At 36.4% G+C, this 19,875-nt stretch overlaps 1 protein-coding gene across 1 annotated transcript in view; it reads right to left on the reverse strand.

The window, feature by feature from the left end:
* HPSE2 (heparanase 2 (inactive)) overlaps nt 1-19,875 on the reverse strand; it is a 700,195-nt gene that overhangs the window by 601,972 nt on the left and 78,348 nt on the right. The window contains exon 3 of the mRNA XM_044240286.1: nt 18,376-18,537. Coding sequence (XP_044096221.1) covers nt 18,376-18,537 — 162 coding nt within the window. The remainder of the gene's footprint in view (nt 1-18,375; nt 18,538-19,875) is intronic.

The following is a 19,875-nucleotide window of genomic DNA, read 5'->3' on the forward strand; positions in this document are numbered from 1 at the left end:
CCCCTCCTGCTCATGCTTTCCCTTGCTCTCTCTCAAATAAATAAATCTTAAGGAAAAGAAAAATAAAGAAAAGTAGTAAACATTATTGTTGAATATGAGACTGATTTTGTGAGGTCCCATGAAAATCAGATTCTGCAAATCTACTCATATGGAGAATCAAGAAATACAGGCCTGGGAGAAAATGATGTGATGGAGACAGGAGCATAAATAATATTTAAGGAGACAGGCCAATTTATTCTCCAAAAACCATATTAGTTAATAAGTTTGTGTCATAACCAACATCTCTTAAACACCATAAATAGAATTATCTAATTCAAAAACACAAGAACATTAATTTGGGGGTTTCTCTCCTAAGAAACTATTATCGTGAAGCTGCTTTAGTAGAAAAAGGCATGCTCCTTAGCATTAGTTTCCTGTATTGTTTCCTGCGTAGCATATACTCTTCTTTTGAATAGCCCACTTGAAAAGGAGATTGGTTTTCAGTTCTTGGTTGGCTCTTCAATCCGAAGTTTACTCCAAAAAGAAAAGAAAGCAGCCACAGAACAAATGTGGGAACTGCTCCTCAAGGTGTATGCAGAAGCTCCACCCTTGACAGGTATACCATGACAGGTATATCTCTGTGCCTTAGGAACATAGGATAATAAGCATTCGCCCCTATTCTAAAGTGAAGTATGACTTCTATGCACTGGAAAGAGCAAGACTTATCAAGAAGACTCATCTATATGATGATAGAGTCCCATTTTCACAAATATTTTCAGGAAATATGGAAGTTGGCAATTGAAAAGACTTTTTACTGGATTAAATAAACATTTTATTTAAATCCTGATGACGGAAGAAAAATATCTTTAGTCCATCTGTCTTTTTTCGTTTGTAAGTTTTTTGTTTTTGTTTTCAAGGGTTTTTTAATTTATTTTTTATTTATTTTCAGCATAACAGTATTCATTATTTTTGCACCACACCCAGTACTCCATGCAATCCGTGCCCTCTATAATACCCACCACCTGGTACCCCGACCTCCCACCCCCCACCCCTTCAAAACCCTCAGATGGTTTTTCAGAGTCCATAGTCTCTCATGGTTCACTCCCCTTCCAATTTCCCCCAACTCCCTTCTCCTCTCTATCTCCCCATGTCCTCCATGCTATTTGTTATGCCCCACAAATAAGTGAAACCATATGATAATTGACTCTTTGTGCTTGACTTATTTCACTCAGCATAATCCATCTGTCTTTTATCAATGGATTAGGAAACCCAAAAATTCTATTGAAATTACCCAAAAAGATTCCTAAAGGCATCATTCACATCTTCCCTATTGATCATTTTTCCTTTTATAAAACAGAAATTTCTAACAAGTTTGTAGAGGATTAACAAATTCACTTACGAAATAAATACCACAATGTATGAATAGAGAGAAGGAAAATAATTTTTTGATGAATAAAACATAAAATATTTTTTATATTATCCCAAATTAAAATTTAAGAATGCAGAGGATTTCTGGACCTACTTGATCATTCTCTTACAGTGTCTCCTGAAGAGTAAAAGTTCTTCATGTTAAGGAAGCTTAACTTTTCATTTCATAACTCATGCTACTGACTACAAAATCACCTAGATTTTCTTCTATGTTATCTTCTAGAAGTTTTATAGTTTAATGTTTCTCTTGGATCTATGACTCATTCTAAGTTAATTTCTGTGAAACATAAAGGGTCTGTCTAGATTTTGTTTTTAACGTGGATGTCTAGTTGTTTCATCAGAATATGTTGGAAAGACTAAACTTACTCCACTGAATTACCTTTCCTCTTGTCAAAGATAAGTTTGTCAAAGACTAGATTAGGGGCATCTGGGTGTCCCAGTCAGTTAAGCCTCTGCCTTTGGCTCAGGTCATGATCCCAGGGTCCTAGGATGGACCCCTGCATTGGGCTCATGCTCAGTGGGAAGCCTGCTTCTCTCCCTCTCTCAATGCCGCTGCTTGTGTTCCCTCTATTGCTATATCTCTCTCTGTCAAATAAATAAAATCTTAAAAAAAAAAAAAGACCTGATCAGATATTTGTGTGGGTCTACTCCTAAGCTCTCTATTCCATCCCATGATCTATTTCTCTATTCATTCACCAATACCACGTTATCTTGATTACCGCAACTTTACAGCAAGTCTTAAAGTTGGGTAGTGTTGGTCCTCTGACTTTGTTCCTCCTCAGCACTGTGTTGGATATTCTAGGTCTTTTGCCTTTCCACTGGTGTGTTATTTTCAGTTCATAATTTTGTATTCTTTGTCTTAAAGAGGGCAAATAAAATTCTATAAACTGCAGATCTCATAAAACCAGAACCTACCTATATGTGACAATTCAAGCCATGGTTTAGATTAAAACCTGGAGGAAGAAAACAGAAGGTAAGGTCCTAATGTATATTCTCACCTAAGCAAAAGAGAGATGAGGAAAAAGAACCAAAAGAAGAAAGAAAGATTGAGATCCTTCAAGTTGCTCAACAATTCCAAATCTAATTCCAAATCTCATCTGCAGATACATACATATATCTCTAATTCTAGTGTACAAGAAAAAAAAGATATGGTACTTACTTGTAAACTAATTTTCTTTTATTTGAACACCCCAGAGGCTGACAACAAATTTGAAGAAAAATGCTCCTGTGTTTTTCCGTTTCAGTTTACCAAACAGTCCTTAACTTCTGAAATAAGTGCTAACAAGAATTTGTATGTAAGAGCAAAAACTCAAAGATCATTAGCATCACTTCCTTCATGAAGACCTCTCTGATTCCCCTAGGCCAATCCAGACTTATTCCTCTGATATAGCCCTAATCACAGCGAGCTACAGTTATTTGCATTTATTTCCTTATTAGAAGTACTATACTTTCAGGGAGAGCAGGTATCAAATCAAGTCTTATCTACATATCCCCAGTGGACAGCACAGTACTAACACATGATAGGTGCTTTGATATGGGTTGAATGAATATTGACAAAAGGCAGACACTATGATTCCAAATTTATAAATGAGGAAGCTGAGGCTTGCCCCAGGGTACATGTGAAGCAAATGGTGAAGCTAAAATCCAGGTCTCTCAGCTCTAAAAGTATCTCCCTAATATATTAACCATCAATCACTTTAACAATAATATATTTTAAAACATAATCGCCTGAGGATCAAGTGGCTATTCCAAATGAACAAAATGTTATTTTTCCCTGCTGCATAGTACAGTTTATCACTTCCTACTCTCACCATACTTTCATTCATCCAGATTACTTGTGAAGATTTATCTACAGACCTGTGAGTTTTCTCCATACTAAGGAAAGGAACAAGTAAACTGTAACAGCTGAAGCTATACATTCAAAGGAAATAGGTCAAAAACTAAAGAAATTGTAGGATGGTTGCATTTCTCCTGTGCAGAGACTAGAGCTGCTCTAGGGGAAAAGGGTGACAAGCATGTTCATGTGCCCATGCTCCTGTAATCTCTATAAATATTCTACTCCCTCAAAGCCTCAGCCCTTACACACACACACACACACACACACACACACACACGTGCGCGCATGCCAGATGCGTGAAAAACTTTAGTCCTGACAACAATCATGAAACTTAAGGACTTGCGTCTTTTTAAATCTGTTTAGCTCTTTTTCACTTTGCATTATGGTAGTACCTGAGACATGAGCTTATTTAAGGAAGATTCCCTGAAGGATAATCTCTTTATTAATAACAACATAATAATTGTAATAACAAAACATAGTTCTCACTGAGTGTACGTCTTTGTATTAACCATTTCATAATATTAGTTAATCTAAACCTCAGAAACAATATGAATTATTACTTTCCCTATTTCACTAATGGGAATGAGATGAAGTACAACTAGTACACGGTCAGCACAAGATCAAAACCTGGTCAGTTTAACCCTAAAGTTTCTGCTCACATCTACCTTCTTATACTGCTTTGAGGAACAAAGAACTTCTTAGGCTGGTGGTCTCTAAATTTTTTTGAATATGTATGAGTAAAACATTTTATAATAAATCATTCATACACAAGTATTAATATATATGAAATATATAATTATATATATGCAATGCATATATATTACATGTGCACTTACTACAGCTATATTTTAGTTACATTACAAAAAATAGGTCAAAATAGAAACTTTTAGTTAATCAGGTAAAAATTAAATAAGCAATACATTAAAGTTGTTTTATTTTGATAATCATTCAAAAACCTTTTTTCCTCCTATTTTAAAAATAGTATTAATAATATCTGGGCATTATCAAATGTTTAATAAGATACATTATTGAAAATAATATATAAATTCAATTAATTACAATTTCTATTAGTCTCGATAATTCAGAAATTTTTTGGATAACATCTTGTCAGATTATTTTCGCCAAATTATGTGGCTGACAGAGATTGTATGTAAGTGTTGAATCACTAAACTGTACACCTGACACTAATATTATACAGTATGTTAACTAAGTGGAATATAAATAAAAACTTTAAGAAAAAGACAGACCATCAGCTTTGCAATTTTCTTTTTGTTCCTTTGTGCTGGCATTACTAGAACCATATTTAATCCAATTTGTTTTTTAAAAATCTCTTTAAATCCACTTAACTGGGCACATGTGAACTGCAACATGTTGAAATACACTGAAAATAAACTAACAGATGATATACATTATCAATTCCTCCCAATTATGAAAATTCTCACTCCATTTCCAGAATAAATAAAAATATATAAAACTAATAATTATCTGACAGTAATTTATTAGCAAACTCTTCTACTCAATGGGGTTTTATCTACACATCTTCTGGAGCGCTTATACACCCTCTCCCACAACTGCCTTGTCCTTGGATATCACTGACCTAAATACTCTAAAATATGCCACTGAGTTCAACCAGACCTGCCTAGAACGGTCAGCATTTAATTCATTGCCCAAAAAATTACTTTTATTCAATTACGTTTGATGTGATACCATCAGCCTAACTGAAGGAATGTAGGAGAAACTGTTTTCATAGAGAACAAGAGAACCAAAGTTAAAATGAATTCAAAGTACTCCTCCCTACATCATCTTTTATAGACTATGGCTGAAAAGCAAGAAATAATCATTTCTGCACATCTCTTAACACAAATAGTCCAGCAAACAAATTCATTCTGTGATTCATACAAAGTTTGCATCAGCGTGAGAGAGAAAATCAATTGACGCTCCTAAATCTAATTTTGAGAGAAGCAGAACATGAACACTTTTTTTTTAACATGAACACTTTTTAAAGACATCCTTTTAAAGACACTTTTTAATGAATACCTTTTAAATACTAATTGTCAATACAACAAAATGTACAGTTTGTATAATTACATCCTTTTTTTTATTTTATTTATTTATTTGTCAGAGGGAGAGGGAGAGAGAGCGAGCACAGGCAGACAGAGAGGCAGGCAGAGGCAGAGGGAGAAGCAGGCTCCCTGTCGAGCAAGGAGCCCGATGTGGGACTCGATCCCAGGACGCTGGGATCATGACCTGAGCCGAAGGCAGCTGCTTAACCAACTGAGCCACCCAGGCGTCCCTAATTACATCCTTTTTATGTTGTATATTTTCTTATATTTACTAAACTGTAATTTTATGTCTGTTAAATCCAATAATAAGAAACTGAGTTTGCAAAAAACATTTTTTTCATTTATGTGAAGGTTCATAAAAGGACCCACCAGCAAGTGAGTGTATCTTTGTACTTAAAACCATAAAACAAGGTGCCTGGGTGTCTCAGGTTGTTTAAGGTTGCTCAGATGCTTGTTTAAGCATCTGCCTTCAGCTCAGTTCACAATCCTAGGGTCCTGGGATTGAGCCCCACATCAGGCTCCCTGCTGCATCGTGGGAGGACCTGCTTTTCCCTCTCCCTCTCTCTACCACTCCCCTTGCTTGTGCGTTCTCTGTCAAATAAATAAATAAAATCTAATAATAATAATAATAATAATAATAATAAAGCAGCTAGAGGAAAGGGGAACTAGTCCTGTAATTCATGGGTATGGGCTTATATATGGTCACTGACTTTTACGGAGACATCTCATTATGTTGATAACAGCAATAGACTCATTCTAGTATGTAGAATACCACCTAATTTCTGTCCTGCGCAGTATCAGAGCTTCGTGTTAGGATAATCAGGAAAAGTCTAATACCAAGTAATATTCATCTAGTTAGTGCCATGTCTTTAAGGAATGTCAAAATTTTTGCTTGACAAAAAAAATTATGAACAATACTTCCCATATGACATATTTTCAGACCTTTCTTTTCTAGGAGACTGAGTGACTCTTTGTGCTTTATTTTATTAATGCTTATACACATCCTAGATAACTGAAAAATCCAAGGTTCAGAGTGGTAGGGAGACTTACCATGAAGTTACCACAAGTTAACAGCAGAGCTCAAAGTACTTTCCAACTAGTTTTAGCTTACCATACTGTGTCAACTGAAGTTTTAAAAACTGACAGATTTCAGTACCAGAAAAGAAACTGAGCTACCCAAGAGTAATATTTGCATTTGAAAGTATAGTAAAATTAATCACAATAATAAAAATAAATACGGGAAACTTTCTGTACACGAGGCACTGTACTAAAGCATTATGCACACAAACTCATTTAATCCTCAAATAATTCCTGAGATATGTAAGATACAAACATCATTTTATGCCTGAGGAAATCAAAGCTAAAGAGAGGATAAAAATTTTCCCAAGATAAGAAAGTTGGCAAATCAATCAATGTGATAGAACAAATCAATAAGAGAAGAGAGAAGAACCACATGGTCCTCTCAATTGATGCAGAAAAAAGCATCTGACAAAATCCAGCATCTGTTCCTGATTAAAAAGGTTCAAAGTATAGGGATAGAGGGAACATTCCTCAACTTCATAAAATCTATCTATGGAAAACCCACAGCAAATATCATCCTCAGTGGGAAAAAGCTCACTGCCTTCCTGTTGAGATCAGGAACACGACAAGGATGTCCACTCTCACCACTCTTGTTCAACATAGTATTAGAAGTCCTAGCAACAGCAATCAGACAGCAAAGAGAAATAAAAAGTATTCAAATTGGCAATGAAGTAGTCAAACTCTCTCTCTTCGCAGATGACATGATACTTTATACGGAAAACCAAAAAGACTCCACCCCCAAACTACTAGAACTCATACAGCAATTCAGTCATGTGGCAAGATACAAAGTCAATGTACAGAAATCAGTGGCTTTCTTATACACTAACAATGAAAATACAAAAAGAGAAATTAGAGAATTGATTCCATTTACTATAGCACCAAGAACCATAAGATACCTGGGAATAAACCTAACCAAAGAGGTAAAGGATCTGTACTGGAGGAACTACAGAACACTCATGAAAGAAATCGAAGAAGACACAAAAAGATGGAAGACCATTCCATGCTCTTGGATCGGAAGAATAAATATTGTTAAAATGTCTACACTTCCTAGAGTAATCTATACTTTCAATGCCATTCCGATCAAAATTCCACCGGTATTTTTCAAAGAGCTGGAGCAAACAATCCTAGAATTTGTATGGAATCAGAAAAGACCCCGAATTGCTAAGGAAATGTTGAAAAAAAAAATCAAAACTGGCAGCATCATGTTGTCTGATTTCAAGCTTTACTACAAAGCTGTGATCACCAAGACAGCATGGTACTGGCATAAAAACAGACACAAAGACCAGTGGAACAGAGTAGAGAGCCAGATATGGACCCTCAATTCTATGGTCAAATAATCTTTGACAAAGCGGGAAAGAATATACAGTGGAAAAAAGAAAGTCTCTTCAATAAATGGTGCTGGGAAAATTGGACAGCTATATGTAGAGGAATGAAACTCGGCCATTCTCTTACACCATACACAAAGATAAACTCAAAATGGATAAAAGACCTCAACGTGAGACAGGAATCCATCAGAATCCTAGAGGAGAACATAGGCAGTAACCTCTTCAATATCAGCCACAGCAACTTCTTTCAAGATATGTCTCCAAAGGCAAAGGAAACAAAAGCGAAAATGAACTTTTGGGACTTCATCAAGATCAAAAGCTCCTGCCCTTTCTTTTTTCCTGCTTTGTTCGTCACTGAGTTTAAAATTTAACAAGATAGTAAACAACATGTGTTGGAGAGGAGGTGGAGAAAGGGGAACCCTCTTACACTGTTGGTGGGAATGCAAGTTGGTGCAGCCACTTTGGAAAACAGTGTGTAGATTCCTTAAGAAATTAAAAATAGAGATTTCCTATGACCCTGCAATTGCACTACTGGGTATTTACCCCAAACATACAGATGTAGTGAAAAGAAGGGCCATCTGTATCCCAATGTTTATAGTGGCAATGGCCACAGTCACCTGTAAGGGCCTGGTTAGCCAGAGGAACTTAGTTGCAAATCCTGGATATAAGGGCGGGCCAGGCCCGATGGAGACATCCAATCAGTGGGGCGCACATATATTTACTGTGGTGAGTTGAAATCCCATTGGCCACCTGTGTGTGGGCCGGGCTCAACCACCTCTATAAATGTTAGTCTGTGAGGCGGGGGTGGGGGGAGTAGTAGGAGGAGTCAGAATAGCTGTTGGAGTAGTAGGAGGAGTTAGAATAGCTGTTAGGATAGCGTTAGAATAGCCATTGGGATAGCCACTAGGGTAGTCCTCAGGAGAGTCAGAGCGTCATGGTCATCCTGGTCATCGTAGTCGTAGGCAGCGGCACCAGGGCGAATGTCCTCGCCGCCAGCAGCCTCGCCACAGCGAGTGGCCTTGCCACCACCAAGCCCCAGCCCCGCTGCAAGTGGCCTCGTCGGAGTGGCATCATTCTGGGGAGCGGCCCTGTCCGGGAGCGACCTCGTCAGCAGTGGCCATGTCCTGGGAGCAGCTTCGTCTAGAGTGGCCTCTTCTTGGGAGCGGCCCTGTCCAGGGAGCAACTTTGTTAGCAGCGGCCTCATCCTGGGAGCGGCCCTGTCCAGGGAGCGGCCTCACAGGAGCAGCCCCTGTCCGGGGAGCAACCCTGTCTGGGGAGCGACCTCGTCGGGAGTGGCCTGGTACAGAGTGGCCTCTTCTTGGGAGCGGCTCTGACTAGGGAGCAGCCTCATCCTGGGAGCGGCCTTGTCCAGAGTGGCCTCAACTGCGGAATGGCCTCGTCTAGAGCGGCCTTGTCCAGAGCGGCCTCATCCGGAGCAGCCTTCTTGGGAGTGACCTTGTAGGGGTCATCGTCGTCATCTCTTCATAAGAGATGGCCCCTACCAGTCAGTTTGATTTTCGATGCTTGGCACGAAATAAAGCTTTGTTTCATTTTCGCTTTGTGTCAGTCTCGTTCCTTTGATCACAGACCCTAACAACCAAACTGTGGAAAGAACCAAGATGCTCTTCAGCAGACAAATGGATAAGGAAGATGTGGTCCATATATACTATGGAGTATTATGCCTCCATCAGAAAGGATGAATACCCAACTTTTGTATCAACATGGACGGGACTAGAAGAGATTATGCTGAGTGAAATAAGTCAAGCAGAGAGAGTCAATCATCATATGGTTTCACTTATTTGTGGAGCATAAGAAATAACATGGAGGACATGGGGAGATGGAGAGGAAAAGGGAGTTGAGGGAAATTGGAGGGGGAGATGAACCATGAGAGACCATGGACTCTGAAAAACAATCCAAGGGTTTTGAAGGGGCAGGGGGTGGGAAGCTGGGTGAGCCCAGTGGTGGGTATTATGGAGGGCACATATTGCATGGAGCAATGGGTGTGGTGCATAAACAATGAATTCTGGTACACGGAAAAGAAATTTAAAAAATAAAAAATTTAAATTAAAAGAAAGTTGGTAAGTAGCTGTTCTAGAGTCAAATTCAGACCAATTCCAAAGGCTCACATGTTGAACGAACACAACAAGGTAGATTTAAAAACTGCCCAACCACTTGGGTATTTCTGCACAAAAAGACCATTGTGATTCCTTAATTAATAAAGACATGAAGCAGATTCATTTATAATAAAGAATTTTCACACTCATTATCTTATTATTCAAACACAGATCAGAACACTATTTCTCTAGTTTTAACGCACTTCGAGATGATGATTCCCAAAAGTAACTCCAAAAAGAAAAGCAATGCATATATTACTACCAAACTATTAACAATGGGGACACTGATGTTTAGAACACACTAATGAATGATTATACAGTGGGAAAGTCTCAGCTAAGAAAGGCCTTCCCTGACTGCCATATCTAAAGTTGTCTCTGCTCCAAAACTGCCAACCTTATCACTGTCACAGTGATGTCACAGTAGTTTGACTGCTTAGAGACAATGCAGATAAAAAGTGCCCTGGGAGAGACGAAGACCAGAGCCCGACTCACTAAGCGGAAAAACAAAACTAAACAAAAAAAACACTGTAACCTGCTACCCAAAGACAAGAGTTGATGGGGAGGGGTCAGGGAGAAACAGTAAGAGGGGCTGCAAAACACCTAGAATTCAGGCAGGCCCTGTGGCCCAGAGGCTGGATGTACAAGACCCCAAATATCACCACAGAGCAAAACTACAAACCATGATAAAACCTGGCTCTGAGCTAGGAACACCAAGGGTAATAAGACGATAGCCACACTGCTAGCCTGCCAGGGGTGAGCACAGAGGAATAAAGATACAGAAAAGAAAAATAAAATTTAAAGACTACTAAACTATGTACTCAACAAAAACAAATTTTAAAAGCCCTAGAATACATTTTTTTGCAATATACATGACAAAGAACTACCATCACTGATACGTAAAAAGGATCTTGTAATTCAATAAGAAAGTGACCAATAACCCAATAAAGTTGGCTAAAGAAATGGACAATTCATAGAAGAAATTAAAATGATGGTAACCTCATTAGCAATCAATGAACTATAATTAGAAACAATGCCATATCAATTATAATCTATTACACTAACACATATTAAAAGATAGAAAATAATTGGCATTAGCAAAAAAAAACAAAATAAATTCATTTTCTCTTATGCATTGTTGGTATAAGCATAAATTGACATCAACTTCCTAAAATCCATTTACAATTTCTTTTTAAAAAGTCCACTTCTAAATGTATCAAAACTTTAAAAGTTCATTCCTTTGATATAATACTCACACTTCTAGGAAGTGTACAAAGATACATATGCAATGACGTTCATCATAGCACTGTCTGAAATCATGAAAAATTAAAGACAACCATGATGTCTATCAATAAAAGATTGGTTAAATAATTACAATATATCCATAAAACATACTTCTAATGTAGCCATTAAGAAGAATATAAGTCTATATCCTTTGATACAGAAAGATGTTCACAAAATATTAAGAGAAAAAATGTTACAAAATAGCAGGCATGTATTATATTACATGGTTTGTATAAACTGGTATGTGTTTCCTATAGGTTTATAACTTGTGTATATGTGTGTATGGATAGAGATGTCTAAAAGGATATTAATAAAAGTATTTTTCTCTACTATAATCATTAGTTTTATTAAAAGTTGCTCTCATCTTGAAAACAATGTATTTTTACTTTAAAGTATTAGTTTTAGTGGATAAATATTTGGATGTTTATGCATATGAAATAATATAGTCATTTCACCAAAGTAAAAAGCAACTACTACCACTATTTTTCAATATTGTTCGTGAGGTTTTAAGAAATTAAATGGAAAATACTTGGTAAAATTTTAGAAAAGAAGCCAAAATCTACCTTTGTCTTTGATCAACAGCTTCTTTCTTACCCCGGAAATAAGTAATGAAGAGAAAGACATTCACTCTCAACATTAGCAAAGGTAAAAATAATAAAGAATAAGTTAAACAAAAAAGTTACAGGAAAAAAATTTATGAAATATTTTCAAATGACATAAAACAAGAACTGAACAAGTAAAGAGATGTAACCAAATTCTTAAGTGGAAGACTTAATATCAGAAAAATATTAATCCCCTCCAAATCAGGATATAAACTGAATACAATTCCAATCAGAATCCAGTGATCAGTATTCTTGAACTGGAAGAATTTAAAAATTCATTTTAAAAAGTAATTATAAGAGAAGAGCTATGAAAACCTTGAAGAAAAAAATGAGAGAGTGGTTAATAAACTTTACCAGATATCAAAACAGTATAGCATTGGCACAGAAATAAAGAATAGAAAAATGACAGAATATACAGTTCAGAAAGAGGTACATGTGTATGTGGGAGTATAATATATAACATATATGATGTTTCAATTTAGTGCTAAAAGAATGTTTTATTTTAAAAACGTGCATTCAGGGACGCCTGGGTGGCTCAGTTGGTTAAGCGGCTGCCTTTGGCTCAGGTCATGATCCCAGCATCCTGGGATCGAGTCCTACATCGGGATCCTTGCTTGTCAGGGAACCTGCTTCTCCCTCCGCCTCTGCCTGCCTCTTGGCCTACTTGTGACCTATCTATCTATCTCTATCTCTATCTCTCTCTCGCTCGCTCTCTGAAAAATAAATAAATAATCTTTAAAAAATAAAAAAATAAAAAATAAAAAAAATAAAAACAGTGCATTCATAGCTTGGAAGAAAATAATGTCATATACTTCCATCACAGTAATATAAACATATACTCCAGTTATAATAAGAGATTAAAGCTCTAAATTAAAAAGAGTAAAAAGACTAATGATAGCCAGGAAAAATGGTTTGCAATACATATGATAAAGGATTAACATTCCTAATTCACAAAGAATTACAAACTGATAAACATCAATCTAAAAAAAAAGGGACAAAGAATATGTACAGGTAACTCAAAAAACAAAATGCAAATCAACAATAAGTACTTGAAAATATACTTTCTCTGGCTATCACCAGAAAATTCCAACAATGAGATATTTCTCACCTTTTCGGCTCAGAAAGATTAAAAAGAACACTGATACCCATTGCTAATGAGAATGCTAGGAAATAACTACTCTCAATACACTTCGAGTGGGAATAGGAATTGCCAAAATTTTTTCTGAAAATTATCTGGCAAGGTGCATTACAATTTTGAATGCAAACCAAAAAAAAAAAAAAATTCAAAAGTTGTACTTCATCAAAATTAAGACTCTGCTCTCTGAAAGAAACTGTTAAGAAAATAAAAGGCAGGGTGAGTGGGTGGTTCAGTCAGTTAAGCACCTGCCTTCAATTCAGGTCATGATCCCTGGGTCCTGGGATGGAGTCTCATAACAGGCTCCCTGATCTATGGGGAGCCTTCTTCTCCCTGTCCTCCCTGATCATGCTCTCTCTTGCTATCTGTGTCTCCCTCTCTCTCAAATAAATAAATAAAATCTTAAAAAAAAAAAAAAAAAAGACAGGAGTGTCTGGGTGGCTCAGTTGGTTAAGTAAGCATCCAACTTCTAATTTTGGCCCAGGTCATGATCTCAAGGTTGTGAGATGGAATCTGACACTGGGCTCTGCACTGGGCATGGAGCCTGCTTAAGATTCTCTCTCTCCCTCCTTTCTCCCCTCTCCTCCCCTCTTCCCCACTCCCCTGACAAAAAATTCCCTTTCTCCCTGTCCCTCCCCCTCTCTAAAAAAAAAGAAAAGAAAAGAAAAAAAATTTGCAAATCACGTATCTGAAAAAGGACATGTAGCCCAAAATATATATAAAATATATTTATATATATATGTATATATATAAAATATATACAAAACTCTCAAAACTCAACAGTAAGAAAACAAACTCATTATTTTTTTAATAGGTAAAAGACTTAAACAGACACTTTACCAAAGAAGATATATAGATGGCAAACAACCACATGAAAGATGGCCAAAACTATTAGTCATAAGGTAAGTTGAAAATTAAAGCCATAAGATACTACTATATATTCACTGGCTAATTTAAATGACAGACAATACTAACTGTTGGCAAAAATGTGGATGAAGTAGAACTCTCACATACTGTTCGAATACAAGATAGTATCAGCCACTTTGGAAAACAATCTGACAGCTTAATTTAAGTCAAATAGACAACATGAAATCAAGCATCCCCACTCCTAGGTACCATACTACCCAAAAAAAAGGAAAAATATGTCAACACAAAGAGCTGAGAGCAAATGTTTATAGTGAGTGGCTTTATTCATCATCACCAAAAACTAGAAACAAACCAACAGAGGAATGGATAAATTGTAGCATGTTCACAACATGAAGTATTACTCAACAATAAAAAGGAATGAAATATTAATATATGCAACAAGTGAATGAATCTCAAAAAGAATTATGCTAAGTGAAAAAAATGAGACACCCAATCACTTCATCATTCCATTTATATGACATTTAAAAACAAGTATCAGATCATATACAATTAAGGACTAGAGGGAGGGAAAGGAGATTTTGAAGGGAGATGAGAGAACTTCTAGGATGAGGGAAATCTGTATCTTGATGGTGGTGGTGGCTATTTGACTCTATGATATATAACATTTGTCAAAATTTATTTTTTCTTATAAATTATACCACAAAAAACCTGATTTTATGAAATTTAAAAATACAAAGTTTTTGACCCAGACATCCCACTTTGAGAAATCTACTCTACAGAAGTAAGTGTGCCAACATGTATTTAATTATTATACATTGATAGGGAAATAGTTAAAGTTATATTTAATCCATAGAATGTAATCCAAATAATTTAAAAGACCTGGAAATAGTCCTCTGGGCATTATGATTTATGGGAAATGAAAGAACAGTTCTTGTTCCATTTATTTGAACCCTTTGCCCAACTAAAATCGTAAGAACGGGCCACTACAGGGAAGAATGAGCTTCTTTTGCTCAATTCATTTGCACAGTAACACAGTAAAGCTGACCATCAGGATCCCAATCCACTTTGGAACATAAGACTGAAAAAGGAGGTACAAAACAAAAAGTGGCACCATTAACATGAGAAGAGTCCTCACTGGAAAGCATCTTATGTAATGCCATCCATTTATAATGGTTTCCTTTGGGGCTGCCTCTTATAGAGGGCTGACTATGACTTGACAGCCTAAATAAATTTTGTTTAAATTTGACCTCATTTCACTATGCTCCCTATACTATGAAGAATAATGTACAAATATGACATTCCTTGCCCTCCAGAAGCTTATGTTCTAAACAAAATCCTAGAAAATACATTGCCCTTTAAAGCTGACTTTTTCATTTGATTATAGGAATCTACCACAAAAGCTGAATTTACACCTGAAGAAGTATGGGAGTGGGGCAAGGATAAGGGGAAATGAGTAACTGAATCTGAACCTATAAAAGTTATTAGTTAGCTGTCAAGTTATCCCAAGTGAATTAATTCATTATATACACAGCAGAACATTCCCAACAAATATACAGAACATTATTACATTAAGAATCATGAGAACACCAAGAAATGGAAGAACAATCCCTGTTCTTTCTTAAAAGCTCTGGGACAAACTGGAAGCTACAGGACAAGCATACATCCATGCTTTTTAAGTCAGTGTAAAAAGTGCAGCATGTTACTTGTCACCTTTTAAAATAATGGAATCACTGATGTTCTATCGTTATTACTCCATCACCTTCCCAAAACCTTGGAGTTTATTTCAAAACCCCTCTAGATTAGGTAAGGCTAATATTATTTCCATTGCTACGTAAATCATTCACATGAAAATATTGTGCTTAATACCAGGCAAAAATACAATCCACTTTTCCAAAACTATGATATAAGGAGGAATACTTGAATAAGACATACATATTAAAGAATTGTTATTAGTTTCTGTTAACTGGGCTGCAAGGACTGCAGAGTTGTTCTCCTTTACTGAATAGTCAGAAGACCTTCAAAGCTAGAATAACATTTGCTTGTGTCTGAGGGGTAGCTGTTTAAGAGAGCTCATGGGCTGGAATACAGAGTATGAAGGCATGCCTCTCACCTCAACACTGATGGTAACATCAGCCAAAGATGGAACATCTAAGAACAAGAGCCTGCTAGTGAGGTGGAGGGCAACAACCATCATTTTTAGTATGCTTTTAACTCTCTGACATTTCACTTTATCAATTTTCTGCTGTGCTGACTTTGGTTTTTCCCATACTATGATCTTAGTTATCCAATTTTAAAATAATGAATATACCGCAACTGACCAGGAAATGATAATGATACCCTGCTACCCATATACATGAAATTCTATAAATAATTGGAGAGAAGGGTTGAGAGGAGGGCAGAAGCGTGAAGAAAATGAGCTCTTTCTGAGACTTTGGGAGGCCCAATTTCTTCATCTTGTCCCACATAAATACTTGCACTACAGACATTTCAAATACTATGCCAGAGTTACACAAAATAAGTGGAACATCATCAAGCAGAAATCCTAGAGTAGGTGTTCTGAACATGTTGGTAAAGAAAGTCACTTCACTTGAGAGGTCTCTGCCCCTTCAACCTCACCCTCCTTACCAATATACATTCATCACTGAAAAGGGAAATATTTACAAAAGTTAGTTTAGTTATGTTTAAATATTATGTTTAGCTGTCTGGAGACCATGTTCTCAAAATTTATACAAGAAATCAAGGATTAAACTTCATAACAATTAGGAAACCACACTGTGTAAAATCAAAGACTTAGTTAAAGGATATTAAAATAGTTTTACCATTGGTGCTAAATTGAAGTGAGTGCATCTCTTCCCAACACCTGGAACAAAAACCTTTTGAACTTTCATGTAAACAAATTGGGGCATACCAAATGCTCTGTCTGTAGCCAGGTACCACCTCTGTACACGCATTTGGGTGAAAAATGTGGAAAATGCCTGAGGACTCTTTGAAGCAGCTTAGGAGAAGTGAGAGCAGGAAAGAGGCTCTTCTCTGGGGTAAGTTTATTTAGTGGAAAGTAAGCAAGTTGTCAGGGTAAAAGTTGACAATGTTGATTCCAACAGTTTGAACTGCGAATAAACATCCAAAGGGATTATGTTACTGAGAATTAGAAAAGATTCCATTGAACGCAATAGAACACTTGTGTTTTCAAAGATAATACGCCTTCAAGCCACACTCTGGATCCACAGTTTAAGGTTAGAATTACCTTAAGCCCTTTCTATGCCACATTAAAGAACATGGGGTCTGACCTCTTTAGAAAGGAACTAAAATTAAAATAAGAACAGGATAAAAATATTTCATTTCTAATAACTGAATTAGAAAATACTAAATACATGTACATTTGTACATCTGAGATAAAATAAAGAAATTTGGATTTAAAAAATCTATGTTCTTCCCAAGCATCTAAACTTAAACAGTTAACACTAACCAATTTAGGGAAATAATGCATTGGCCATAAATCACTTTTGAGTTTTCCCTCTTAATGACCTATCAAACAGCAAAAAAAAACAAGGCCTATACTTATGAAATCCATAATCCTCTTCTCTGCTCACCAAAGCCACATTTAATCTGGCTTTCATCTCATGCTGTTGGATTTTCCACCAGGTACAAGATGAAAAGCTGGAAGAGACTTGTGCTTTTTTCTAAAGCACAACAATTTGGTTGCCATTCAGCAATTCCTGGTGAAATGCCAGGAAGCTTATTTAAAAAATTAAAAATTTTCCTAACTTGGAGTTTACAAAAGTAAGTGTGAAATGTTCGTAGGCTATCAGACATTCCATCTCTTTATTTTTAAAAAATTCATAAACAAGGGGAAAGAGACACTTTTGATTTGTTAAACTTTATTTAGATCAATATACGCAGGTATGTCTTACATGCCCTCAAGAAAACGGAGGTAACTTAGACAGCTCTTCTTAATCCATCTTAAGTCCTCCATGATTCTCACTTCAGAGTCACTGTTAAAATCTTTTCCAAAACTTGACAAAAGCATGCAACTCACATGCTCTTTACCAGCCAAGTTTGCAGGCAGCCCTGCAAAAAGTTGCTTCTCCTCTGAGCTCTCACACAAATTCACTTCCCTCCTTGAACCAAGGATGTAAGGGAGTATGGCTGTCTCATAGCCTCTTTGTTCTTAAAAAGAAAATCAAATTCTCCAGATATTTTCAAACTCCACCAGGAATAGAACATTCTCAGCTCAGCCTATGGATCATTATCTCTTTTACATTTCATCTTAATGTTCCCTGGGTTCATGGAAAGGGCATACACAGAAAGAGGAAAATAGCTGCTTCTTGACACCAAATTTAGTAATTCTCTCAAATCTATTGGCACACATTTAAAAAGTTTTATTTTTACAAGGCTTCATTAGGTTTTCATTGGTTCTGTCTTTGGAGAACACACATGCTGAGTTGCCTATAACCTTAAGCCAAATACATCTGTAAACTACAAGAAATATTTTTTATAGGAAGACAAAAGTCATCACAATTTAAAAAGGGATATAGTGGGTGGAGACAGACAGATGTGGGCTCATCCACAGCCCACTTTAATATCTCTCAGGCATCAAGTTGTTAACTAATGGAAGCCAACAATCTATAATGCTCTAAGATTCCAGACGACTCCAATAGCCTTACCTGTTAATATGAGATTACTGTAAGTATTAGAGAATTGCTCCTTTAGAAGAACAAGGTGCATCTGAGCTGCCTTCTCCCGTTGGAGCTCCAGCATAACATCAGGGTGCTGAGCAATCTTGCAGCCTTTCTGTTTATCCAGGGCAACATCACTTCGAACAATGTCTACAAAAATAAATAAATAAATAAATGCAGCCAGCAAAAACAAAACAAAAAAACTGGAAAACTATATACAAATCAAAGTCTTGTTTCACCCAAAATGACAGAATTTATAACCTATCCGTATCTCATCAGAATGAAGATTTGTAAGTAAAGAAACCTGAAGAGCCTCCAACTTCATGATCATTCTGCAAGTTTCTCTGACCATTTCCAAATTCTTTGGCAGTTTCCATTTTATTACCTCACTGTAATCATTTAAGATTCTCACTCCTCCGTTCTACTCTCAGCTCACCTCTAGGACTTAGGCACCTCCTAGGGCCTTTTCTGAACTTTTACCATTCTCCACGGAAAAAAATAATACAACTTTGTCTGAACACCAGTGATTATGATATTTCATCTATCTCTTGCTGTAGGACCAGGTGGTAGCTCCTGCGTGTATATTCAGGATATGTGGCCTGTTTTCAAATTTACCTCCCAGCTAGCCCATTCAGTCCAAATTAGGGTTGTTATACTGTGAGCTAGCTGCTCAGGATTTCTCCTGCTATCTTTCATGTGCCTCTGGCTGCATTCTGACTCATAAATAACTCTTTAAATCTGTAAGTATTTGTAGGCACTGAAGAAAGCAATAGGGTGAGTCACTTTACAGTTCTACCTCCTTTCCAATTATTTTCCCATTAGTAACAAGCTGCTTTTTTATACTTCAGTATGATTTTCACTCAAAGCAGAAATATCATCCAGAAAACAGTCTCTGCAAAAACAAACATTGTCCTAAAATATTTCCCAATTAACAAGGAGCTTTAATGCCCTAAAGTTGTTTACTTTTATAAATTAAAATATAATTCAGTTGACTATCATTGAAACAATTGATGTTTATCAACAGCAATCTGGATGACAGTCTAGAAACTTTCAAGTTTTGTGTAGCAAACTGAAGGACTTTAAAAGAAAATGCTAAAAAATAATAATAATTATTATTATTATTATTATTATTATTATGAAACCAATGGCTTTGGAAGGGATAAAGTAATACCCATGTTGATTGTACCAATAAGAAAGATTTGGTTCTTTCAGCAATGTTCAAAGAGAAAATAGGATATGTGATATAAAAGATGGGACACTGTTGTACTCTTCAAACCCATCAACATATCCCTAATAGAGAAGCCCAGCTATAAATACAAACCCAGGACAATGAGGGTAAGGATGTGTGTCACATAAAGATTAGTCAGATGTGGGAATGGTTCTTACTTAATCTTGGTTGAAAACAGAGGAGCTGGTTGGAAATAATGGAGTATTTATTCCTAAACCTATTAATGCCAATTTCTAGACTGAAGGCAAGAAAGTGAACTC

This window comes from Neovison vison, chromosome 2 (genome assembly GCF_020171115.1).
Source record: "Neovison vison isolate M4711 chromosome 2, ASM_NN_V1, whole genome shotgun sequence".
NCBI classification, from domain to species: Eukaryota; Metazoa; Chordata; class Mammalia; order Carnivora; family Mustelidae; genus Neogale; species Neogale vison.